The 24,602-nt window shown below is 40.0% G+C and overlaps 1 protein-coding gene across 8 annotated transcripts in view; it reads right to left on the bottom strand.

The window, feature by feature from the left end:
* GRIK1 (glutamate ionotropic receptor kainate type subunit 1) overlaps positions 1 to 24,602 on the bottom strand; it is a 438,838-nt gene that overhangs the window by 85,959 nt on the left and 328,277 nt on the right. For all 8 annotated transcript variants that reach the window (XM_043893053.1, XM_043893051.1, XM_043893054.1 and 5 more), the window contains one exon: positions 22,902 to 23,045. In XM_043893053.1, the coding sequence (XP_043748988.1) occupies positions 22,902 to 23,045 (144 nt within the window). The remainder of the gene's footprint in view (positions 1 to 22,901; positions 23,046 to 24,602) is intronic.

Genomic DNA, 24,602 nt, shown 5'->3' with positions numbered 1-24,602 from the left:
CAAGGGCATCGCAGTGAAAGTGTTATAAGGGAAGAATAAAATTGGAATTGGAACCCAATCAAGCAGTTTGTTGAAAGAGATGACTTCCTTCTATCATGGCCCTTCTTTAAACTCCCTTGAAATAGAGGACATGCTCTAGCCTTTGAGGGCAAGCACTTTATCAGACTTGCTCCAGAGAAAGCATTTCTTGTTTTCATTCTTTTGGGGATTGTCTAGCCTTTTCTGAACTTAAATCTTAACTTGTGCTTTACACTGAGGCCAGAAGGTTGCCAGCAGTTTCCCTTGGATCAGAAAACCCTGTAAAACAGGAACCTTACAGCATGATCCAGGTCCTCGGCTGTGATCAGAAATGGGCGATGTTCTTGGGAAAGACCTAGAAGTTAGGATAAAGCCAAGTGTTTACCTCCTTGTTTGATTGAAGCATGCCTTACTCACCTTCCCTCACTCCATTGCTGAGAAGGCGCTCTCAATAAACCGTACACATGTCCCCATCTTGGATTGTGCTTCTAGGGCAGCGAAACTTTCCTGTAACTTGCATCAATCTGTGATTTGCTAACATTATATTTAAAATCGGAAAGATCGCTGCCGTTTAGCTGGCCATTCATGTTAAAGATGATAGTATCTTCAAGATAATATGGAAACTTTCCATTAGGTCAGAGAGAGGGTAGGAGGGTTGGAATTAGCATAATGATTGCCTATGAGTTTATATCATCTCCTTTAATCAAGTTTTATCTCCTTTGTTACCCACAGGAAGTTGAGGCTCTGTTAGGTCAAGGTTAGCTGTTAGTGGGGAATCCAAGCTTAACTCAAGTTGTCTCATTTCAAAGACTGTTCTTACTGGTTTTTTTGCTTTTTTATTTTTCCGTCTTCCTTTACTTTTCCTTCCTTTTTCTTTCTCCTTATAAGGTCCTTCCTTATAAGGTCAGCTTAAAAATGATTAAGATACACTTATTTCACTGATAATCAGTAATCTCATCAACAGTCAAAAGTCAAATTGGGGGACTTGAGTTTTTCATAAGCTAGTTTAAAAATTAGTTTAAAAATTCATCTGAGAAATAGCAAAAATAGAATGAATAAAAAAGTTGCATAATTTAGTTGGTAAGTTCAACCCTATGTAATCATCAACATATTATTCACAAAAGTCTGAGGTATGAATTGTAACAAGCTAGACATATGCAGAATCTAATGCTCAGGTAACCTTTCACAGGGAGACTTTCATTTATTGTCTTTATTTTCAAAATGTTTTGTTGGCAAATCTTATTGACAAAATGTGAGAGCTGCAAGGATAATTGCAGTTCTTGGCTAGATGTGTGGCTTTGTGTAAAGACATTCTGTTTCCATTTCTAATAGTAGCAAGATGAAAAGAAAATGTGTAATTTTTGAACAGGGCGGGGCAAACTTCCTTCAAGTTCAAACTTAGGTCAACAATTTGCCACGTTTACAAATCTTGTTATTTCTTTAAAAGTAATACCTTGCAATTGTTGGAATTGTCTTTTAAAATATTTGACAGTGACCACATTCATCACATATATTGATTCAGGGGAAAAAAAAAAGTTTAGTTTTCAATTCCTTGCCTCAGAATTTTAATCACAAATACTGTCACTCCATGATTAGATTTTTTTATTTTTTGGTCATGAATCATGACTAGATTATTTGAGTAAGTCTAGATTCTTTGGGTAATTAGATGGTGTTGTTACCAGCCTGTCGGACTTTGGCTCAGAATATTTACTTTGAAAGGGTATAGGATATTTAGAATGAATATTTTTTTAAGAGTTTCTCTGAAAAGATATTACCTTTACTGTTATGTATCATGCCACATAAACTTTAAAGCTGTATTTACCATGGAATCAGTGAAAGGAAGGGATGAGTTAAAAACAAAAGCAAAAACAAAAAAACCCTCTAACATTTATACCCAAAAGGTCAGCTTCAGTTATTACTGTCAAAACCTGACTTTCCAAGGCAAACCTTAGGCTCATCAATTTACATAAAAGCCAACGATGAACGCTGACATCCTTTTCGCCGAGTGTTCCTTCGTAGGCTGCACACCAAGGGAGTCAGTATTCACATGCTATTTTCCAGTGATAATTAGCCTAACATGGAAATCACTGGTTTGTAATTTCGATAATGTTGACAACTAAAGCCTGGCCGTGGGCTGAACTTGCTGTTTGGCCCAGATGGGCCCCGGGAGGAAAGGTGAAAAGATGTCGAACGGGACTTGCCCTCCTCCTCTGCGGCACCCACGGGTTTGCTTTCCTCATTGTCCCCATCTCTCCCGCTGTTCCAAAAATTAGGGGAAAAGAAAGGTTGGATCCAGGCCTTGCTTCTTGCCTTCCTCCCACTTCCTCTTCCTCCGCAGGAGTTCATGGCTGCTTTGTGTTGCTTTGTTAGATCTTCACTTAGATCTGACAGCTGGAGGGCAAGAGGCCATGCTTATTTTGGCTTTGGTCTACTAATGTCTCTCTTAGTCTCTTCCCTACCGTGAACACTGATGAAAATTTGCTTCTGAATAACGGTCCCATATAAAAAGCGTGACTATATCTCATGTCGTTGGTTAGGGGTGATTTATGCAAGATCCGAGGGACAGAGGAAGGGCCATGCAGCCCATGTCATCTTAATAGCTCAAATGCCATCTTTCTCAAGCTGGCATAAGAATTATCCACGTCTCTGGAGGTTGAATGTGGGAAGTAGTTGTTCTTTTGGCGACTTTGCTGGGTGGTTTTGGTGCGTACTGTGAGTGCCGTGTGCTCCATCGTTTCAGTCGGCTCTGCGACTCTATGGACTGCAGCCTGCCAGGCTCCTCCATCCACGGGATTCTCCAGGCAAGAATACTGGACTGGGTTGCCATGCCTTTCTCCAGGGGATCTTCCCAACCCAGGGAATGAACCCGCGTCTCTTGTGTGTCCTGCACTGCAGGCCGATTCTTACCCCCTGAGCCACCTGGGAAGCTAGAGAACCTCTAGCTTACAGAATTGCTCAGAATCATTGGCGCAGCATAGAAGGTACTTTTGTGAACTGGCATCTGCTCATCATTTACTATTCAACCTCCTGCCGTAATTCACTCTCAGCCACCAGCAGGTCTCCAATCATATGGAATCAGAGTGCCCCTCTCCACCATGCCTCCGGCCACAGTCCAACTCATTCTCTAAAGCTGAGGCCAACCTTCATTTTCTCTGAGAAAGCTTTGAAAGCAACTCAGTGCTACCCTGTGACCCTCTCCGTCCACTGAAGAAGTCTTCAACCTGTAACTCAGCCCAGACGAAGGCATGTCTTTGCTTTCACGTCTATCATTATATTGGAATCTGCTCTTATTGAAGTCACAGACCAGCTCTCACTTGTTTATGGAGACAATTCTGGTCAGAGCTCCTAGCCCTTAGCACGTCTTTCTCAACACTGATTATACTGTAAATGTTTCAGAGCAATCTTTTTTTTTTTTTTTTCTCAGAGCAATCTTGATAAATGGTACATATTAGTATTTGGTCTATTAAATGGTTCTACTCTGGAAGAATTTTCAAATACAGGTGATGAGGCTGATATCCATTTCTTTCATTGTTGTAAAGAAGTCTAACTGTTCACCTTAACTCTCAGCTGATGGTCTTGCTTTTATTTTTTTAACAGAACAAGCAGAAGTGCTGCGTTTCTACCGTGTCCACTGACCTATCTATGAGCATCTATGCTTGTATTCCCTGCTTTCCCGCCGGTAGCTACAAATGAGCTCTCTGTGCTCATATGCATATGTGCACTAGACTTTCTCGCCTCTCACCTACACAGTGAAATTGTTCCAGCAGTTTCTCTCTCTCTCTCTCTCTCATTATCAGCTCATTCCTGTCTGACTAGGTCATTCCAATCAGCATACAGACATTGCTAGAAAATATCTCATCTTTGGGAAACACTCTCTCCATCTCATGTCAAATGCACTAGACATTTTTACAATTGCTATTTCCTTTCATTCTTGCAACTGTGTGAAGTAAAAATCATTAGCCTTGCCTTATGAGATGAGGGTGTGAGGTTCACAGAGTTACTAAGGAACAAGACATGGATTCAGACCTTTAATTTCTGACTCCAAATACAGCACTTGGCTGAGAAAATGACCCAGTGTATTAGAATGGTATCCAAGGAACAATATAGAGCCAGTGCCTGAGCATCCAAAATGTTCTTGCTGATCTGTTTTTGATGCTCAGAGACTTATGTGCCTACTCCTCTATCTCAGTTTCCCCAACTGCAGTATGAGGGAATTGGGAAATTTGCCACATTCCCATTAACCTTGAACATCCTACTCTTCGATGATGCCATTTAGGAAGTATCATATAAAATAATTCTGCCAGATGGGTCAAGTTGCTGCACTACCTAACTTTCAGGGAAGTTATGAGTTACTGTGTTTTCAGTCTAAGGCTTCTCTCTCTCTCTCTTTTTTTTTTTTTTGCTATTCTTTAAGTGTAAATGAGAGTAATGAGAATTATAGTGGACACAGTCATATTTTGCATCAAAGAAGTCTGAATCATCACTGGTCGAAGGAAGCCAGATGCAGTAAAAACCCTGATCATATTCTTCAGGGCAGAACAATACTCTTGGTCATCGGCATCAGTGCCTTCTCAGGCTCCCATGGGGCAGAAGCACAGCTACACCGCAGAGGATTCTGAAGAGCTTTGCTGATGCTGTGAATTCTACAGGATTATTTGAGATATTTCAAATATAAATAAAAGCATAGACATGAATAAAGTATAGTCATGTGTTTGGGGGAGAGTATGCTAGTTGGATACCATGGGGTAGAGACTAAGCCATTTCCTTCTCCTGGAGATCTTCCCAACCCAGGGATTGAACCCGGGTCTCCCACATTATAGGCAGATGCTTTATCATCTGAGCCACCAGGGAAGCCCCAAGGCTCTATCTAAGCATCTTCAAATTCTGAAATCTTAGAGAGGCAGTACATATAGAGACTGAGACCACTGACTTGATATTGTTCTAGCTGGATGGATGAAGTTCCATCTAGTAGGCTTCTGCAGTGACTCAGAGATAAAGAATCTGCCTGCAGTGTAGGAGACACAGGTTCGATCCCTGGGTCGGGAAGATTGCCCTGGAGGAGGAAATGGAAACCCACTCCAGCATTCTTGCCTGGAAAATCCCTTGGACTCAGGAGTCTGCGGGCTGCAGTCCATAGAGTCGCAGAGAATGGGACATGACTGGGCACAGCATATCCACCTTGTAAACTCTGGACAATTATCCAAACTTGCTAAGCCTCCATTTCTTCATGTAAAATGTAAATAACATTCATAAGGCTGTTGTGAGGATCAAGGAAGCGAATAGATATAAAACTCTTAAAACGTGCATTTCCTAATCATTCTTGTCCAATAGTTACTATTTCCCTGCTAGGCCTCTGAAGGCTCTCTTACCTCTTTCTAAGGTAACTGAGAGAGGTCTGCACCTTAAACCAACACTAAGCTTTGACATTAGTTCCTTTTTCTGATCAGTATATGAACTCTGAGGACAGTCGGCCTTTGGCACCTGGAAGGATGAAACCTACATCCCTCCTGCCCTTTAGGTAGGCAGTTAAACCAGAGGATTCTCTGCCATTGAGCTCTAAACAGACCCCAGCTCATCAGAATCCATTTACCAGTCACCAATTGCATGTCTATTTTTTTTTTTTTTGCTTCTGATAACTTCAATTTAATGCAGTCCGAGTGGACAAAGAGCTCCCAATGTGATTGACTTTCAATTCTAAAAGATATCATCACTTGCCTTTGTCCACTTGTGAAATATTTAAGGCTGTCCTCCTCTACTTTGATGGTCAAGACCACAGTTATCTCTGCATTCCTCACAAGAAAAGCACATCAAACTATTCGGTTGATAGCTCAGTTGGTAAGAATCTGCCTGCAATGCAGGAGATCCCCAGTTCGATTCCTGGGGCAGGAAGATCCACTGGAGAAGGGATAGGTTACCCCTTCAGTATTCTTGGGCTTCCTTTGTGGTTCAGTTGGTAAAGAATCCACCTGCAAAGGGGGAGACCTGGGTTCAATCCTTGGGTTGGGAAGATCCCCTGGAGAAAGGAAAGGCTACCCACTCCAGTATTCTGGCCTGGAGAATTCCATGGACTGTATAGTCCATGGGGTCGCAAAGAGTTGGACATGACTGAGTGACTTTCACTTTCACCAGAGAAGAGAAACTTTATATCCTAGTGCTCCAAACTGTAAGCTGAGCTAATAGCTCTTATAACTGAAGGTGAATGGGGTAAATCTGACCACCAAGTTTATGTAGACTTTATTTCAGTGGGCTGCCAATAGGTTGTGAGTCTATCACTCTGAACAATGTTCCTACATTGTCTGACATGAGGCAAAGAAGAGACTTTGGGAGTTGATAAGACTATTAGGGTGAAAAAGTGGTTGATCAACCTCCCTTCTATTTTTAGGACACTTTAAAGACATAGAATTTTGAACTCACAGAGACAAAGTGTTGTAATTTGCTCAAAAGTCACATATCTCATCAATGATAGGACTAAGTTGACACTGAACTGTTTCTTGATTTTTAAGACTCAAGTGTACTGTTGTGTGTGTTTGTGTGTGAATACATATATGTGTTACAAACACATCACCTTAACACATTATGACAGTCAATAGAGAGTTGATATATATATAAAGCAATGCACATTATTAAGCTTTCTTTTTTAAAATGAGTCATTCTGCTCCAAAGTTATGAAAAGCAATTGACTTGCTAAGTCAAACACACAAATCTAACAAAGGAAAATAGTGCTCCTGACTTCTGGTTATCTGCATTAAAAAAAAAAATCTGAATTTAAATATTATTGTCAGAAACTTTGTTTTAAACTATGGCTGCTATAGATTGATGAGCTGTAGGTGTCAGTATTCAACAGACCTGAACACAATTGGAAAACTTTGCCTCTCTTTTTATTTGTAACTCCAATAGGGTTTTATTAGTGGGATAGTGTTTGACAATTCTCTCTCTGGGTTTTGTTAATGGATTCATGTACCTCGTTCATAAGTTTATTGATTAATATCAATGTTTCGCACTATCAATTTTTTATGCATTGTTGAGCACATGATTTCTAGTCTGGGATTTCTGAAAAAACAATCAATCAATTATATTAAATGAATCACCCAGCACATTTTCAATATTAACCTTTGGCAAGGAGTCTCCCTTTTTGCCTTGAGTGCCTGAATAATGGGTTCCATTAGCAATGCAGTATTTGAAAACAAAGGCTGCATATTGAAATGGCTGCCTGGTCACATTTCAGAAGTGTTGCCGTCATTAGAGGATTTATTCTCAAATGCTGTTCACATCGAAAGGGTGAAAACCTTAGAGTTATGAGATGTGAGTCTTAAAAAACATATATGGTTACGGTCTGTGCTACCTCTCTGGTATACATTATTAGGTCTTGTATTATGTTAACTATTATCTTAGTTATTGTATATGGTCAACTATTTATTTATTATGCCTTGAAACATAATAATTGTATACTGTGCTGATTGTGTCCACCATCTTTTCTCCAATTAATTGTTAATTCCTTGATGGCAAGAAATGGTTTATCATCTTTGAGGTCCAATGCCTGCATTGGATAGACATCCAAAATATCGGTAGGAAACACAGTTGGATAAAGTAGTACTTCCAAAAGTTACACACTTTTAAGTAGGAGAAAGGCGGAGGGAAAGTAGCAGGACCTGGGAATTAGGATTTTATTCCTACTGGCTGTGAGACCAGGACCACCGTACAGAAAGCGGTACAGAGGAGAAACATCTGTGTGCCCCACTACGTCCTCCAATTCCCCTTCTCATCCGAGAAAGAGCTGGACAAGGAGACTGCACAGCCTGCAGCTCGAGAAGTAAAATCATGTGATCTTCTCAAGGTCATGATGCCTAGGGTCGGGGAATTGGAGACACAGTCAGATTTAGTTTATTTGCGCCCCCCAAAATCAACTCTTACATAGCAGTTCAACTCTAAGGAGATTTTTCTTTGAATTTTGAGGGCTTTCCTAGTTTAGAAATTGGCCTGTGAATGTACATGAAGAGAAATGATCCTTTTAAGCATTTACTAACTCCTGAATTAATACATTCATTCTTTTATTTAGAAAACCTTCATTTTGCTAACATTTTATCATGAAATACTAAGAGTAAGATCAAGAAATAAAGATACCTGGGGGGAGATGGTGCAGAGAAAAGAGAACAGAGAAAGAATTTATGTATTTCAAAAACTTGGCTGCACCTGATTCTGTCTCCTGAATTAAAGAATTAACAAACTCTATTCATTGTGGTATTATTTCATTTGTTTTTAATTAAAGGAGGCCCACTCTATATCCATTGTACAAATACAGGCTTGATGGACTAACTGTACACTTATTGTCTTACTCAGGTCCCTGGAGTATGATACAATGACAAATATCTGAAATTCACCCTTCATTTAAGCAATGTGATCTCTGTCCAGTCACCCACAATTTTAAGCCAGTTCTCAGAAAAGCTATTTAAAACAAAATCTGAAGTATACATAATAATGATGAGGAAAATAAACATTAAGCAAAAGAAGAAGTGATAAACATAACCTTTAGACCACATAACTTCTTTGTATGTCAGCTATTTCAGGAACTGAAATGATGCATTTATCATATTCTCATCTGTTCAATATATAATTATTTTAACTATTATGTGTGTTGTTTATAACCCATTATCTTGCAATAACAGCTTGCATGGATCACTGCATGATTTAAAAATATAATGGCTTTCCTTGCCAATATTTGATTTCCAACTTTAAATCTGCTGACTTTAACTATATCTTTGCCATGAACTGTTTCTTATCTCCTAAGACTTCGTCTCAGAATATGCACCTAGCTCTTCTTTTCTCATAAACTAATTTCCTTTGTCACTGGTTTGTGTGACGGCATGTTTTCCAAAATGGGGTGAATTGGCTTCTGTGCTTGCAAATCAACTAAATGGCCTTTAAACACAAATCTGAGACTCAGTAGGTGGGAAGTGGGTGGGAATAAGGTGCTTGCCTAATTATCTAGATAATGTGATCAATTAAATCTGGAAATCAAATCAGTCTGTCTTAAGTTACTTTGGTCATATTAATCAAATTTTGTCTTTATTGGGTATATACTTATTGTAGTTAATCAACATGCTGTTTGTCAATGAAGATAAAAATTCGGATTCCACATGGGTTAGATTCATACCTTTCCCCAGTTAGACTGATTGGGCGGGATATTGTGTTAAGAAAACATATTTATTTAGTTACCAAGCTTATTGAGAACTTGAAATGTGGCTGGTAAAAACTGAGGACTATAATTATAAGCTTAAAATTCAAACTGAATTTAAAAGACTTATGAAAATAGTCAAATAATTTATTACTTGCTGAAGTAATAATATTTTGGATATATTGGGTTAAATAAAATGCATTATTAAAATTAACTGCATCTGTTTGGTTTTGGTTTTTAATGTGACTACTAGAATATCTGTGTGATTCACATTGTATTTCTACTGAACAGTGCTGTTCTAGAACAAATCTTGCATTTGTGCATAAGAGTATATTTCTTAGGATCCCTAGTAGCTCAGTCATAAAGAATCCACCTGCCAATGTAGGAGATACAGTTTTGATTCCTGGCCTGGGGAAGATCCCCTGGAGAAGGAAATGGCAACACACTCCAATAATTCAATGCTTGGAAAATCCCATGGACAGAGGAGCCTGGTGGGCAGTAGTCCATGGAAATCGCATAAGAGCCAGACACGACTGAGTGACTGAACAGCAATGGCATATTACTTAGATGTCCATCACAGCATTTTTTGAATGTGTAAAAGAAAAGGAGGCAGCCAAAATATCCATTCATGGGGAAATGTAGAAATACTCTGAAGTGTGTTTGCTTGCTTAGTCATGTCTGACTCTTTGCAACCCTTTGGAATGTAGCCTGCCTGACTCCTCTGTCCATGGGATTCTTCAGGCAAGAATACTGGAGAGGGTTGTCATTTCATCCCCCAGGGATCTTCTTGACCAGTATTCTTAATATGAGTTGTTCCTCTGCTTGGAACCTTTGCTCTCTTAACATTTACATGTCCCACTCCCTCTCTTCTTTCAGGACTTTGAAAGAAACTCAGAAACTTTCAGAAACTCAGGTTTCTCATTATCTGTGAGGTGTTGTCTACCTGCCCCACATAACACAGCAATGCCCATTTCTCTAATCGAGGACCTCTGGACAGCCTACCCTCTTCAGAACTTTGTTTTTCTGATAGTCCTTATCATCATCTGCAGTAAAATACCCCCTTTTAAGTATGCCTCATTCCCCCACTAGGGCATGAGAGCAAGGGATCTGTTTTGCTTACTATGGCAATCATGGTGCCTAAGTGGCTGCCACATGCTTAGTATTTAGTAGATATTAGTTGAATGAATTAATGACGGAATATTAGATTTCAATGAAAGTGAATGAACTGGATAAATAATAAATACACATAACTTAGATATATTCCAAAACTTGAATAAGTTTGATTGGAAAAACAAATTTCTAAATGAAATCTATATATGCACAAATATATGTAGGCATACACACAAAATATGCACACTATATATACATTATATACACACACAAATATGTACACATACATCCTCATATATATAATTATACACACATATATATGTATATACATACATATGCTCACACAATAGACATATATGTGTACATACGTGCATATATATCTATAAAATGACATTTATTTAAATAAATGAAACACACATGTGCATGTACACATATACACATGTATACGCATGCATAACAGACTGAGGTATGGAAAGCAAATTCTTCAATCAACATCGCAGAACCAGGACATTAGTAGCTGAATGGAAGGAAAGCGATAATCGACATGAGTCTGTGAATGCTATTTCATAGATAAAAATGTTATTTAGAATCACATAAACTAAGGAGAACTTGGCAGAACCTCCCATTTTATGCTGACATCCCCTTTCAACATTTCTGACAGGCGCTGGTTCACCTAGTTACTGACTGAATGTTTTGGGAGCAGGTCTCTTAGCACCTTAATGATAAATGAGATAACACATGAAATTGGTTAAAACTGTAAACTTTGAACATTTAGGAATTGATGTAATTTCTCTGTCCATTTGTACAGAAAACTGAAGCAGGGACCTGAAGAATTCAGTCTTCCTTTAGGTCCAAATGTCCAAAATGTGAAAGGATGCTGGTGTGAATGGTTTTCATGAATACAGTGCAAGCTAGGAGTCAGAATGTAGGTAATTTTCAGTAGGTGCAGAATGAAGAATACAAATGGGTATTTGTCTGAAAAGTATTTAGAAATTTGACTGAGTTGGCTGCCAGCTCCAATGTTATCTAGTTAATCCAAGGGACAGCTTGTCCTGGCTATCAAACTCAAATGGCATGCAGTAATGGGAAGCGTTACTCATTGGAACCACAGTAGGAGAAAATCATGTCAGAGCTTATGTTTCTCTAGGGACTTCTTTTCCAACTCTGTAATTTTTCATCAGGATCCTGTTTTGTTTTTTTTTTTTTTAAAAAAAAAACCCACTCAATACTGACATTTTAAGTAAAAATCCAAATAAATATCAAAGCAAATATAGGTGCCTCAGTGGAGAATTTTATCTTTTACTCTTTGATTTTTAACATCTTATCTTGAATATCTTGTTTATGTATTCAAATTTGTAATCTTCATTCCTTCCAAATAAATCAATAAATTGCATTTTCATAGCAAAACAGTGGCAGAAAGCTGCCCTTATTTTATATAGCTCTCAGTGATATCCCATATACTTTGGCACTTGAAATAGTGTTTCACTCTTATGTAGGAAATTTATTTTGGACTAGATCAATTAGGAACTATTCATATAGTTTAAAATTAAGTATCAACTCAGCGAAATTTAATAAAAGTTTGCTAGGTTTTAACTTCCTGGGCTCAGTTCAACAAGCATCTTTTCAATGCCTGTCACGTACCACACAGCCATGTGAGGATACAGAGATAAATCGACTTTCTCCTTGTCCAAGGGAAAGATCTTACAGTGTCTGAATGACGCATGTGAAGTGCTAACAAAGAGACATACATGAACTATGAAATCTGTTGGAGGACCCATCCCCAAATAAAGGCTCAGGGGAGGCTTGTTGGACTAGGAAAATTAATTCTGAGAGAGTGTTAGCCCATGTGAAGAATGGGAGGCAGTGCTTTTCAGATTGAAAAGAGGATGACAAGATTGGTTTGTAAGATCGGTTTTGTCAAGAAAAGAGAAACTCATTTGTCTTCACTGTATAAGAAAAGCATGGCAGACATAGGAAACTGTAAGCAAGTTTGTGTTTCTAGAGGTTAGAACACCTACTACGCGTATATGTACATCACTTTGCTTCTACGGGGAAAACAGCTGTAAAAGGGCTGACAGTCAAGATATGGAACCCAGTCAGAGGCTCCTTCCAGCTTCCCTGGTGGCTCAGATGGTGAAGAATCTGCCTGCAATGCAGGAGACCCAGGTTCGATCCCTGGGTTGGGAAGATCCCTTGGAGAAGGGAATGGCAACCCACTCCAGTAATCTTGCCTGGAAAATTCCGTGGACAGAGCAGCCTGGTGGGCTACAGTCCGAGGGATCACAGAGAGTTGAACGTGACTGAGCAAGCCCACAACGTGGCACACACAAGGAGGTCCGACAGCTCAGAGTGTGATGAGGAAGTCTTCAAGGAAAGAAGGAAGAGAGCCAGCCATCCCTCCATTTCCCCAGAGTCTTCCAGCACAGGTCAGGGAGAGGACTTTGATGTAAAATCAAGTTGTGCATTTGCTTAATGTTTTAAACTAGATATTCTAATTACTGTGTTGAAATTCAACTTAAACTCTAGGACTTCCATTATCTTAGTAAACAAAAAAAAAACATAGTCTCTGTCCAATTTTCATTAAACAATTTTAAATGAGCAGTAGGAACAAAATAAATTGATTTTGTTGTCCCACTGGTTGTGTTTGTTTAATATACTGGTTATATCATAATTCACCAACATTGGACCTATTATAGCAATAATAAATTTAATAGATAAAATGATGGATTCTATTCAGGAATTTGTTGATATGTGGATGGTAGCAGAACATCCAAGTGGATTTTTCCAATAGTGAAGCAACTGAATGAATTTATACCTAAATTCATTTTGGTCTAAATTTTGGAGAGAAATTAGGGCTATACTCAAGAAACATTTGTTTCTCTTGAACATCTTTTTTTTTTCTTTTAGCTCTTTATGAGTGATGATTACTTCCAAACCAAGATATCTTCATGAACCCACAATTACCGTGGGTTTATCTGTTTCTATGAAAGCTATAGGTGGTTACCAATAAAAGCTATCTAAAATACTATTTTATCTCAAGAACAGTAACTTCTTATCAACGCTTGATCAATTTTGAATTTCTCAGCAGGCAATTTCCACCAGTTGTCTCTCCATATTTATGTAAACTCATATTTCACCATTTCTACAAGGGATGACTCCATCTGAGCCTAACAGAACTCATGTGTCATTTATATTTTTGCTGTTCAACATGTTGAAACATGCTTTCAACAAAATCCTACCTTAAATACCTAGTTAAGACACTCTTTTTTTCTTTCTCACTGAAGTATAGTTGATTGACAATCCTGGGTTCATTTCTGCTGTATTGCACAGGGACTCAGTAATACATACACAGTCCTTTACATGTTCTTTTCTATCCAGGTTTCCCGTAGGATACTGAACATAGTTCCCTGTGCAGTAAAGTAGGACTCTGTTGCTTATCCATCCCATATATAATGATTTGCATCTGCTAATCCCAACCTCCCTTTCCTTCCCTCCTCCCCTTGGTAACCACAATTCTGTTCTCTAAATCTGTGAGTCTGTTTCACAGATATGTTTATTTGTATCTTATTTTAGATTTCACATATAAGTGCTATCATACAGTGTTTGTCTTTCTCTTCCTGACTTCACCTAGCATGGTAATCTCTAGATCCAACCAAGTTGCTGCAAATGGCATTATTTCATTTCTTACGATTTAATGATATTTCATTGTATGTGCTGGAGAAGGAAATGGCAACCTACTCCAGTGTTCTTGCCTAGAGAATCCCATGGACAGAGGAGCCTGGCGGGCTACAGCCCACGGGGTTGCAAAGAGTCGGACACGACTGAACGACTTCACTTCACTTCATTGTATATGCTTCCCAGTTGGCTCAGTGGTAAAGGACCTACCTGCCAAATGGGAGTTGCAGGTTCGATCCCTGTGCCAGGAAGATCCCCTGGAGAAGGAAATGGCAACCCACTCCAGGAGTTGTGTCTTGGAAATCCCATGGACAGAGGAGCCTGGTGGGCTACAGTCCATGGGGTCATAAAAGAGTCAGACACAACTTAGTGACTAAACACAACAACAATATCCCACTGTATGTATATATACAGGGCTTCCCAGCTTGTGTTAGTGGTAAAGAACCCACCTGATAATGCAGGAGACATAAGAAATGTATGTTTGATCCCTGGATTGGGAAGATCCTCTGGAGCAGGGCACGGCAACCCACTCCAGTGTTCTTGTCTAGAGAATTCCATGGCCATAGGAGCCTGGCGGGGCTACAGTCTATAGGGTCACAAAGAGTCGGCCACTACTGAAACAACTTGACACACATACATGTATACAAACACACACACACATACATATGTATGTATGTATGTGTGTATATATATATATGTGTGTGTGTGTGTGTGTGTATGCCACATTTTCTTTATCCATGCAGCTGTTGATGGACATTTAGGTTGTTCTCAAGTCTAGGGTATCATAAACAGTGCTGCTATGAACATAAAGGTCTGTCTTTCAAAGCTTTGGTTTTTCCAGTGGTCATGTATGGATGTGAGAGTTGGACTATAAAGAAAGCTGAGTGCCAAAGAATTGATGCTTTTGAACTGTGGTATTCACAGTTTACAGTCTTCACAGGAGAAGACTCTTGAGAGTCCTGTGGACTGCAAGGAGATCCAACCAGGCCATCCTAAAGGAAATCAGTCCTAAATCTTCATTGGAAGGACTGATGCTGAAGCTGAAACTTCAATACTTTGGCCACCTGATGCGAAGAACTGACTCGTTAGAAAAGACCCTGATGCTGGGAAAGATTGAGGGCAGGAGGAGAAGGGGACGACAGAGGATGAGATGGTTGGATGGCATCACCGACTCAATGGACATGAGTTTGAGTAGACTCTGGGAGTTGGTGATAGACAGGGAGACCTGGCTTGCTTCAGTCCATGGGGTCGCAAAGAGTCGGATGTGACTGAGCCACTGAACTGAACTGCACCAATTTACATCCGTACCAACAGTGTAGGAGGTTTCCTTTTTCTCCACACCCCCTCCAGCATTTGTTATTTGTAGACGTTTTAATAATGGTCATTCTGATTGGTGTGAGATGGTAATTCATTGTATAACATGTATTTCAAGGAGCCCAGCACGCATATAAGATCCATGAGATTATAAGAATATTTGTATATCTTCTATGGGAATAATGATCCATGATTTAAGTAAGTTTTGATATAGGGTCCATAACACAGAAAATAGCTAAAAACCACTGATTGAACCTAAAATCTGATTCACTTTGCTCTATGTATGCACAGTTTACTGCCCTTTCCAGCATCTGCAATTACTGGAAGACTCTCATCTGCCAGATGTTTTGACTTGCTTGCTCCTCTAGAGCTGTTCCTGCTGATTTCCCCATGGCTAGCTGGCATTTACTCTGGGTCCAGAGTAGCTCTTGTCACAGGCAGGAGAGTTTCAGCTTCCTCATCCCCCACATTCAGCTATAATTTCCTAGACTGACCTGAGATGTGATTTGCCAGACTTTTCTGTTAGCTCAGCACTCCTGATTGTTACCTAATAATGTCTTTGGGTCCCTATGGAACAATCACATGTGTTTGATGATTGAAAGCTCCCTCACTCCCTGGCATCATTGCATTTAGCCTCTGGTGTGCAGCATGCCAGTCTTCACTGAACTCCTGATTTTCCTCTGCCAGGTCTTGTCCTCCTTTTTTACAAGCACTGTTACTTCATCTTGACTCAGTAATAACAACGATGACGCCGAATAACAAAAGCAAGACTGAGGCGCTTACATGTGCTAGGCAATATACTTAAGGTTTTAAATGTGTTGCCTCATTTCTTTCTGACAACCACTTTATGTGGTATACATTTTTAACAATTATCTTCAGTTTAATCTGCCTGCAATGCGGGAGACCTGGGTTCAATCTCTGGGTTGGGAAGATCCCCTGGAGAAGGGAAAGGCTACTCACTCCAGTATTCTGGCCTGGAGAATTCCATGGACTGTATAGTCCATGTGGTCACAAAGAGTCAGACACGACTGAGTGACTTTCACTCACACTCTTTTTGAGCAACCACTGTATGGCAGATATTTTGCTATGCTGTCCATATATTAAATGCAATCTTTACAGACATATAAAATGGATATTTTTATCCTCAATTTGTAGAAGTGTGAATTGAGAAAAAAGAGGCTAAGTGGGTCAGTTTATGCAGAAAAGAAACTGATTAAATCTCAGGGTCTGCATTCCCATTTCATGGTATTATTGTTTTTTAGTGGCTCTGGCTCAGTTGTGTCCAACACTTTGTGACCCCATGAACTGCATCACACCAGGCTTCCCTGTCCTTCACTATCTCTCGGTGTTTGCTCAAACTCATGTCCATTGAGTCGGTGATGCCATCCAACCATCTCATCCTCTGTCGTCCCCTTCTCCTCCTGCCCTCAATCTTTCCCAGCATCAGGGTCTTTTCAAACGAGTCAGCTCTTCGCATCAGGTGGCCAAAATATTGGAGTTTCAGCTTCAGCATCAGTCCTTCCAATGAATATTCAGGACTGACTTCCTTTAGGATTGACTGGTTTGACCTCCTTGCAGTCCAAGGGACTCTCAAGAGTCTTCTCCAGCACCACAGTTTGAGAGCATCATTTCCTTGGTGCTCAGTCTTCTTTGCAATAAGGAGTTTATGATTGGAACTACAGTCAGCACTCAGTCTTGTTTTTGCTGACTGTATAGACCTTCTCCATCTTCAGTTGCAAGGAATATAATCAATCTTGTTTTGATATTGACCTTCAGGTGATGTTCATGTTTGCTATGACCAGTGCATTCTTTTGGAAAAACTCTGTTAGCCTTTGCCCTACTTCATTTTGTACTCCAAACCCAAATTTGCCTGTTACTTATCTCTTGACTTCCTACTTTTGAACTCCTGTCTCCTATGAAGAAAAGGACCTTTTTTTTTTTTTTTTAATGTTTGTTCTAGAAGGTCATGTAGGCCTGCATAAAACTGTATAACTTCAGCTTCTTCAGCATTAATGGTTAGGGCATAGACTTGGATTACTATGATATTGAATGGCTTGTCTTGGAAATAAACAGATCATTCTGTCATTTTTGAGACTGCACCCAAGTACTGCATTTTGGACTTTTTTGTTGACTATGAGGGCTACTCCATTTCTTTTAAGGGATTCTTACCCACAGTAGTAGATATAATGGTCATTGGAATTAAATTTGCCCATTCCTATCCATTTTAGTTCTCTGATCCCTAAAATGTCAATGATCACTCTTGCCATCTCCTGTTTGACCACTTCCAATTTGCCTTGATTCATGGACCTAATATTTCAGGTTCCTATGCAATATTGTATTCATTTCACATGCTAGCAAAGTAATGCTCAAAATTCTCCAAGCTAGACTTCAACAATATATGAACCAAGAACTTCCAGATGTTCAAGTTGGATTTAAAAAAGGCAGAAGAGCCAGAGACCAAATTGCCAACATGTGCTGGATTACAGAAGAAGCAAGAGAATTCAAGAAAAACATCTACTTCTGCTTCATTGACTATGCTAAAGTCTTTGACTGTGTGGATCACAGCAAACTGTGGAAAATTCTTCAAGAGATAGGAATACCAGACCACCACCTACCTGCCTTCTGATAAATCTGTACCCAAGTCAAGAAGCAACAGTTAGAATCAGACATGGAACAATGAACTGGCTCAAAACTGGGAAAAAAACATGTCAATGCTATATACTGTCATCCTGCTTATTGAACTAATATGCAGAGTACACCATTCAAAATGCCAGGCTGCATGAAACAAAGCTGGAATCAAGATTGCCAGGAGAAATATCAATAATCTCAAATCTCAAATAATCTAAAAAATCTCAAATGACACCACCCTTATGACAGCAAGTGAAGAGGAACTAAAAAGAGCCTCTTGATGAAGGTGAAAGAGGAGAGTGGTTTTGACATTAAAACGTAATATTAACTTAAAACTCAGCATTCAAAAGATGAAGATCATGGCATCTGGTCCCATCACTTCACGGCAAATAGATGGGGAAACAATGGAAGCAGTGAGAGACTTTATTTTCTTGGGCTCCAAAATCACTGTAGATGGTAACTGCAGCCATGAAATTAAAAGACACTTGCTCCATGGAAGAAAAGCTATGACCAATATAGACAGCATATTAAAAAGCAAAGACATTACTTTGCCAGCAAAGGTCCACCTAGTCAAGGCTATGGTTTTTCCAGTAGTCATGTATGGATGTGAGAGTTGGACTATAAAGAAAGCTGAGTGCTGAAGAATTGATGCTTTTGAACTGTGGTATGGGGGAAGACTCTTAAGAGTCCCTTGGACTGCAAGGTGATCCAACCAGTCCATCCTAAAGGAAATCAGTCCTGGGTGTTCATTGGAAGGACCGATGTTGAAGCTGAAACTCCAATACTTTGGCCACCTGATGGCGAAGAACTGACTCATTTGAAAAGACCCTGTTGCTGGGAAAGATTGAAGGCAGGAGGAGAAGGGGACAACAGAGGATGAGATGGTTGGATGGCAACACCAACTCAATGGACATGAGTTTGAGCAAGTTCCAGGAGATGGTGAAGGACAGGGAAGACTGTTGTGCTGCAGTCCATGGGGTCACAAAGAACTGGACACAACTGAGGGAATAAACAACACCCTCCTTTATTGTCTAACTCTCACATCCGTAGATGCCTGATGTCAAAACCATAAGTTTGACTATATGGACTTTGTCAGCAAAGTGATATCCTCGTCTCTTCCTAAGACCCCTGACTCACTCTTCCACTAGAACCTATGACTTCAGTGGATGAGTCTAGTCCAGGCTTTCATTTCTGCCTTACTGAATTGTGTCTGGATATGATATTCATGCATGGGGCCAATGGCTATAATATTGTTCATAGATTGGGTGTGTTCTTCAGGTACTTTGGTGTTCATTTGTTCACTTATCCTCTCATTTACTATTTATTGAGTGCTCACTTTACGTTCAGTGTTGTGCAAGTACTAGGGAATTGAGACCGGAAAAGCACAGCTTGGAGACAGACATACAACCCACTATGATGGTCTCACAACAGCTGTAATGAAGGAGAGGGGCCTGAATTTGTGAGTTGGGGCCACAGTCAGGAGCTAGTGCTTGAACTGGATCATAAAGGGTGATCCAGAGGAGGCACTTCAATCAGAGGCAAGAGAATTTGGAAGGAGTATATGGCAAGTTCGAGGAGTCACAGTGAATTCAGCGAGTGTTGGGATGGAAGCAAGAGATGAGAGAGGCGGCATAGGAGGTCAGGAAGGGATCACTACGGACCCTGCATATCCTGCTGAAAAGTGAGGGTTCAGATGAATGTGGATGAAATCTGCCATTCCTCCACCGTGTACTGATAGAATTTATATTGGTAGACAGTAGAAACCACATTTTATAATTTCAGAGAGATATCTCCTGTACCAAGTTGTGTGCTAAGTCATTTCAGTCATGTCTGACTCTTTGCGACCCTATGGACTGTAGCCCGCCAGGCTCCTGTGTCCATGGGGATTCTCCAGGCAAGAATACTGGAGTGGGTTGCCATGCCCTCCTCCAGGGGGTCTTCCCAACCCAGGGATCGAACCTGCATCTCTTATGTCTCCTGCATTGGCAGGTGGGTTCTTTACCACTAGCATCACCTAAGTTAATATAACTTGTATAATGGAGTCCCGGTTGTTGAGTGGGGATTTATAATCTCCTCATATGTACTCATTTAGCAAAAACCCAAAGAGAGAACACTATAACCTATACTGTCGTGTTCAAAATAGTCTTTAATTCTTTCTCTCTTTCTGGTCAGTCTGAAACACTGAAAGGTAGCCAGCTTGAGAGACCAGCCTGAAAGGCTTCCTGATTCTAAACATGTGTGGATTCAGGGGTTAGTGCACATTGCAAGTACCTCTCTGCTCTGGAAATTTACCTCCTGTGATTCATTTGATCTTCTCTCATACATGCAATCTGCTGACTTGCTTCTTTACATTATTTCTGATTACAGTTTTGGAAATAGCTTAGAAAGTAACAGCTACTCAGAGAAAGGACCAAGGGACTTATGTTTCCTAATCAAATCTGATGGGCTTCCCTGGAGGCTCAGTGGTAAAGAATCTACCTGCCAATTCAGGAGATACAGGTTCGATCCCTGGGTTGGGAAGATCCCTTGGGGAAGGAAATGGCAGCCCACTCCAGTATTCTTGCCTGGAAAATCCCATCGTCGAGGAGTCTGGCAGGCTACAGGCCATGGGGTCACAAGATTCAGACATGACTGAGAGACTAAACAACAACAGATCACATCTGATGGCTGCAAAGTCTTGTATTAGGTGCTCATTGAAAGAAATATCTGTATTTTCTCACTTTTGCATGTTTTAGTTTGTCTTAAAATTCCCTCAGTGCAAGTCTTTCAACAGGCCAGGGCATCACTCTTTATCTGATTTTCCATCTTCTCTGCAGGTGCCTAAACCCTGTCAAAGGCAGTAGAAGACATCGTGACTCAGGAAACCAAAGAAAACATGAACTCAAGCTTTCTAATGCGTCTCCCCTCGTACCCCAGCTGTGGAGCCTGAGAATGGGGAATTTATTCTTTGGAGTAAAATGAATGTAAAATGCTGTTTTGCTTTCAATGTGGTTCCTCCTCTTCGAGCTCATTATTTCTTTACACACATCTAAATACGACTTGGTAATTTCACCTTCGTATGCAACTCAAATATAAGAAAAAAAGGTGCTTGGGGTGCTCCAGAGTGTTTGATCCCAAATTGTAATGTGGTCTCATGCCTCTTCTTGCTCTGGGATGAGATAAAAGGAAACAAGCTGTTTTGTTGTTAAAGATCAAGGCGGTCTGAATGGCGATTCGCGACATAACCATGATCACTATGGGGAAAGGAGAGGCTGCGTGATGTTTTCCTATTAGGCACAGTATGTCAGATTTCTGTAACTGTCAGAAAGGGTATTTCATTTCATGCCCAATTGTGATTTCTTTGTTGCTGTTGCCAGTTTTAAATTCCTGGCATCATCCTCAGTAAAATCGAATGAGGGCTGCTGTGAGCAGTCCTTTCCAATGGTAAGAGAATAGCTCATATTTCAGATTCTTATTATGTCCCTGTCCTGTTCTTCCCAAGAATTAACTTTACTCGTTATCCTCACAGTACTGGTGTGAGATAGAAGGTGTTATTCCCATTTTACAGATGAGAAAACTGAGACACAGGGAGTCTAAATAACTTATCCAGGTTACATTGCTTGTACATGTTAGTGGAGGTGGAATTTAAACCCAAATAACCTTGCCAGGAATAGAGTGAGGTAAGAGAGGTGCCCAGGGCACAAAATTTAAAGAAGCAGTCCTTCTCAGTCTTCTGCATGTGCAGGATTCAAACTTGAGAGTGAGTGCCTCCTTAGATCATGTGTCCAAGGCACTTTGCTGCTTGCCACACTTCAGCCTCAGCCTTGTAAATAACCTTAATTTACAAGGAGCCTGGCTAGCCTGTTAACCTTCATACCTCCTGTCTCTCTGCTCCTGACCCTTATGGATTACAGTCAGACTTCAAGGAAGAAGTAGATAGAAGAGCCTGAAAAGGGGGTCTGTAAGTGCACAAGAGACCAGCAAGATAAAGCCCAAAGTAGGCACCTTTCTTTAGATATCTCCCTTCCTCTTCACTGGGCATTATTTTCTTGAACTGTGCTCCTTGCCATTCTTCTTTGTTAAGGCTTTGTCTCACCCCAACCTTCTCCAGTGCAGAAAGGAATAAAGATACTCTTCACTTGAGAGGTAAATCTCTGATCCCATAGAGAAAGCATTAGAACAGCACCACAGCATATGTATCCTCAGTCAGACTCGCCTGCCCCCAAATACCTTGTATCATCTTGTCAAGTCCAGACACACTCCAAGGTGTGTGTTGGGGTCAAAGATAATCCAAGAATACATACCTAGAAGGCATCTCAAGACCTTAGAACAGGATCCAGTGAAGAGAAATTAAATTGTCTTTGAGAAAAGGGAAGGTGCTCAGGGTAAGAGTGAGAACTCACCTCCTCCCTAAACCCTGTACTCTTGAAAATCCTTCAATACATGGCGTAGGTTTCGAAAGATACCAGATTTTTCAGTTAGCTGACAACTGGTGATGTAATCAGTGTATCATTAGAACAAAGAGCGCCTTCTGTTCAGTCCTATAGAACCCACGACTTAGGGAAACCACTGGGACTAGAGGCTGAGAATGGGGAAACTATCTCTGGTTCTCTTCAGTGATGGACCGACCTACCCCATGACTCAGCAGGCCATAGAAGAAGCACCTGTGAGTTATTATGAACACATGTGGAGGGCCAGAAGTAGCTGGGGTCTGAATTGCAACAAAGGAAGGTGCATGTCATAATCCGGTAGCTTTTGAAAGCTTCTCAGCATCACACTAGAAAGTTCCTGGTACTTCTACACACATTTTTACCAGTGAATTCCCAGCAGACGGGTTGATGATGGCTTCTCCTCTCTTATAGACTTCATGCCAACAAAGCCAAATGGAAAGGACCTCACCAAATGACATCATGCCAACAGAGCCAAATTGGAAGACTTCACCATGTGAACAAGGCCAGAAGCACTAAGCCAGAAAAAGAACTGAACTGTGAACAGTGTCACTTGCCTCTTTGATCAGATTCATGAATCTGGGCCCAAGGCGCCACGGCTTGTGTCGGTGGCACTGCAGGGAGCTGACGGCCAGCTGGGAAGCCCGGTGGGAGGCAAGGGCCACCGTGTAGACAGCGTCATACATCAGAGCAGCTTCAGTCTGCGGAGGAAAGCACAAGCCACATCTTCAGCTCCACCTTTGCTCCCTTCCCTTTACCTGCGGCATGACTCTGCCCACTTCCTCATCTCCTATTTGTCTGATCTCAACGACCATTTATTCTCCAGCTGAACACCTTTCCTTCTCCCATAGCTATTTTCCTCTAAAATAATATCTTTGTACCCCAGAGTAAATTGTAGTCATGGCTCTGCTTCATTTCAAGTTCTTTAAAAAAGAAAAAAGAAGAAGAAGAAAAGAAAAAAGCAACTTGGATCAGCCACAAAAGACTTGATTCAGAGAACCAGTATGTTTGGAGTGTCGTTTGTTAAACCCAGTGTTAAGATCAACTATCAATGCATTGAATTAGAAGCTTAATATTTCAATATCAGATTTTGTCTCTCAGTGTTTACCTATCTCTTGTCTATTTACTTGATTATATTTTGTAGAAAGAGAGTGCTGTGAGCAAAATTAACATGTGATTTCTAGATAAAGATACTGATATTGGGCACTTCCATTGACCAGAGTCAACAAGGCTGTAGTCATAGAATGAAATTCAATAGCAGATTTGAAGAGACTCTGAGAAGAACAGACCTCTGCAGCTTGCTCAGAAAACATGTGTTCTTGTTAGCACTTGCTTTCCTGATAGAAATTGGAACTAGCCATTCCTTTGGGGCCAGGGGCTTGGCTATGTCATTCTTAGACTCATGAGATTTCTCTCATTTGCAAAATTTCACATAATACTCTCAGTATTTTCTGAAGTACTGCCCTGTGCTTTTTTTTTTAAGGATAAAATCATATATTACCTTTGCATTTTACTTGAGGATTTTCATAGAAACTTCAAATATACTAGTTCATCTGAAATTCTCACCAACCCCACAAAATAAACAGAACACGTGAATCAAGCTATTATTATTTAGGAAACTGACCTCCAGGCAGTATATTGATTTATGTAGGGTCATACAGATAACCAGTAATTTGTATAGTCAAACCAAAAATCTAGGTCACAGAATGAAGACTATGATGTAGTTTTCCAAAATAAGATGATTTATTCAGCATATATTTATTCAATATTTATTGAAAATGTCTTGATGGAGGTAGAAAGAGAAACTAAGGGGAATTACACCTTGTATTCTATCAGTCTTTGAGTCCAGAGAATATGTCTACTTTGAATGCTTATTATTCTGGGCAATCTCTATCATTGCATTTTTCATATAATATATTAGTCTTTTTATATCTCTTTCTCGATAAAAGTGCTCAACTTCATTTTTCAGTGGCTAGCACAGTTCTTGACACATGAAAGTTGTTTAAAAAATGTTAGATGAAGGAATTAATGTTATTTCATGCTTAAAATAATTTTTTGTGAAAACTGTATAATTCCAAGGTTTTATGATGTATTTCTAAGATTAATTGCTTCACTCACACTTAATATGAGTGATATGTAGAAGCCGTGATGGTGATAATTGTTAAAGCTTAAAAATATTCTGATCATTTCAGTTCAAGGCTGATATAATCAATTTTACAGATCAGAAAACTGAAGTTCAGGGAAATTAAGTGATTAGT

This window comes from Cervus elaphus, chromosome 31, assembly GCF_910594005.1.
Source record: "Cervus elaphus chromosome 31, mCerEla1.1, whole genome shotgun sequence".
NCBI classification, from domain to species: Eukaryota; Metazoa; Chordata; class Mammalia; order Artiodactyla; family Cervidae; genus Cervus; species Cervus elaphus.
The sequence above is the reverse complement of the archived record's forward strand: the minus strand, read 5'-3'. Positions and strand labels throughout refer to the sequence as shown.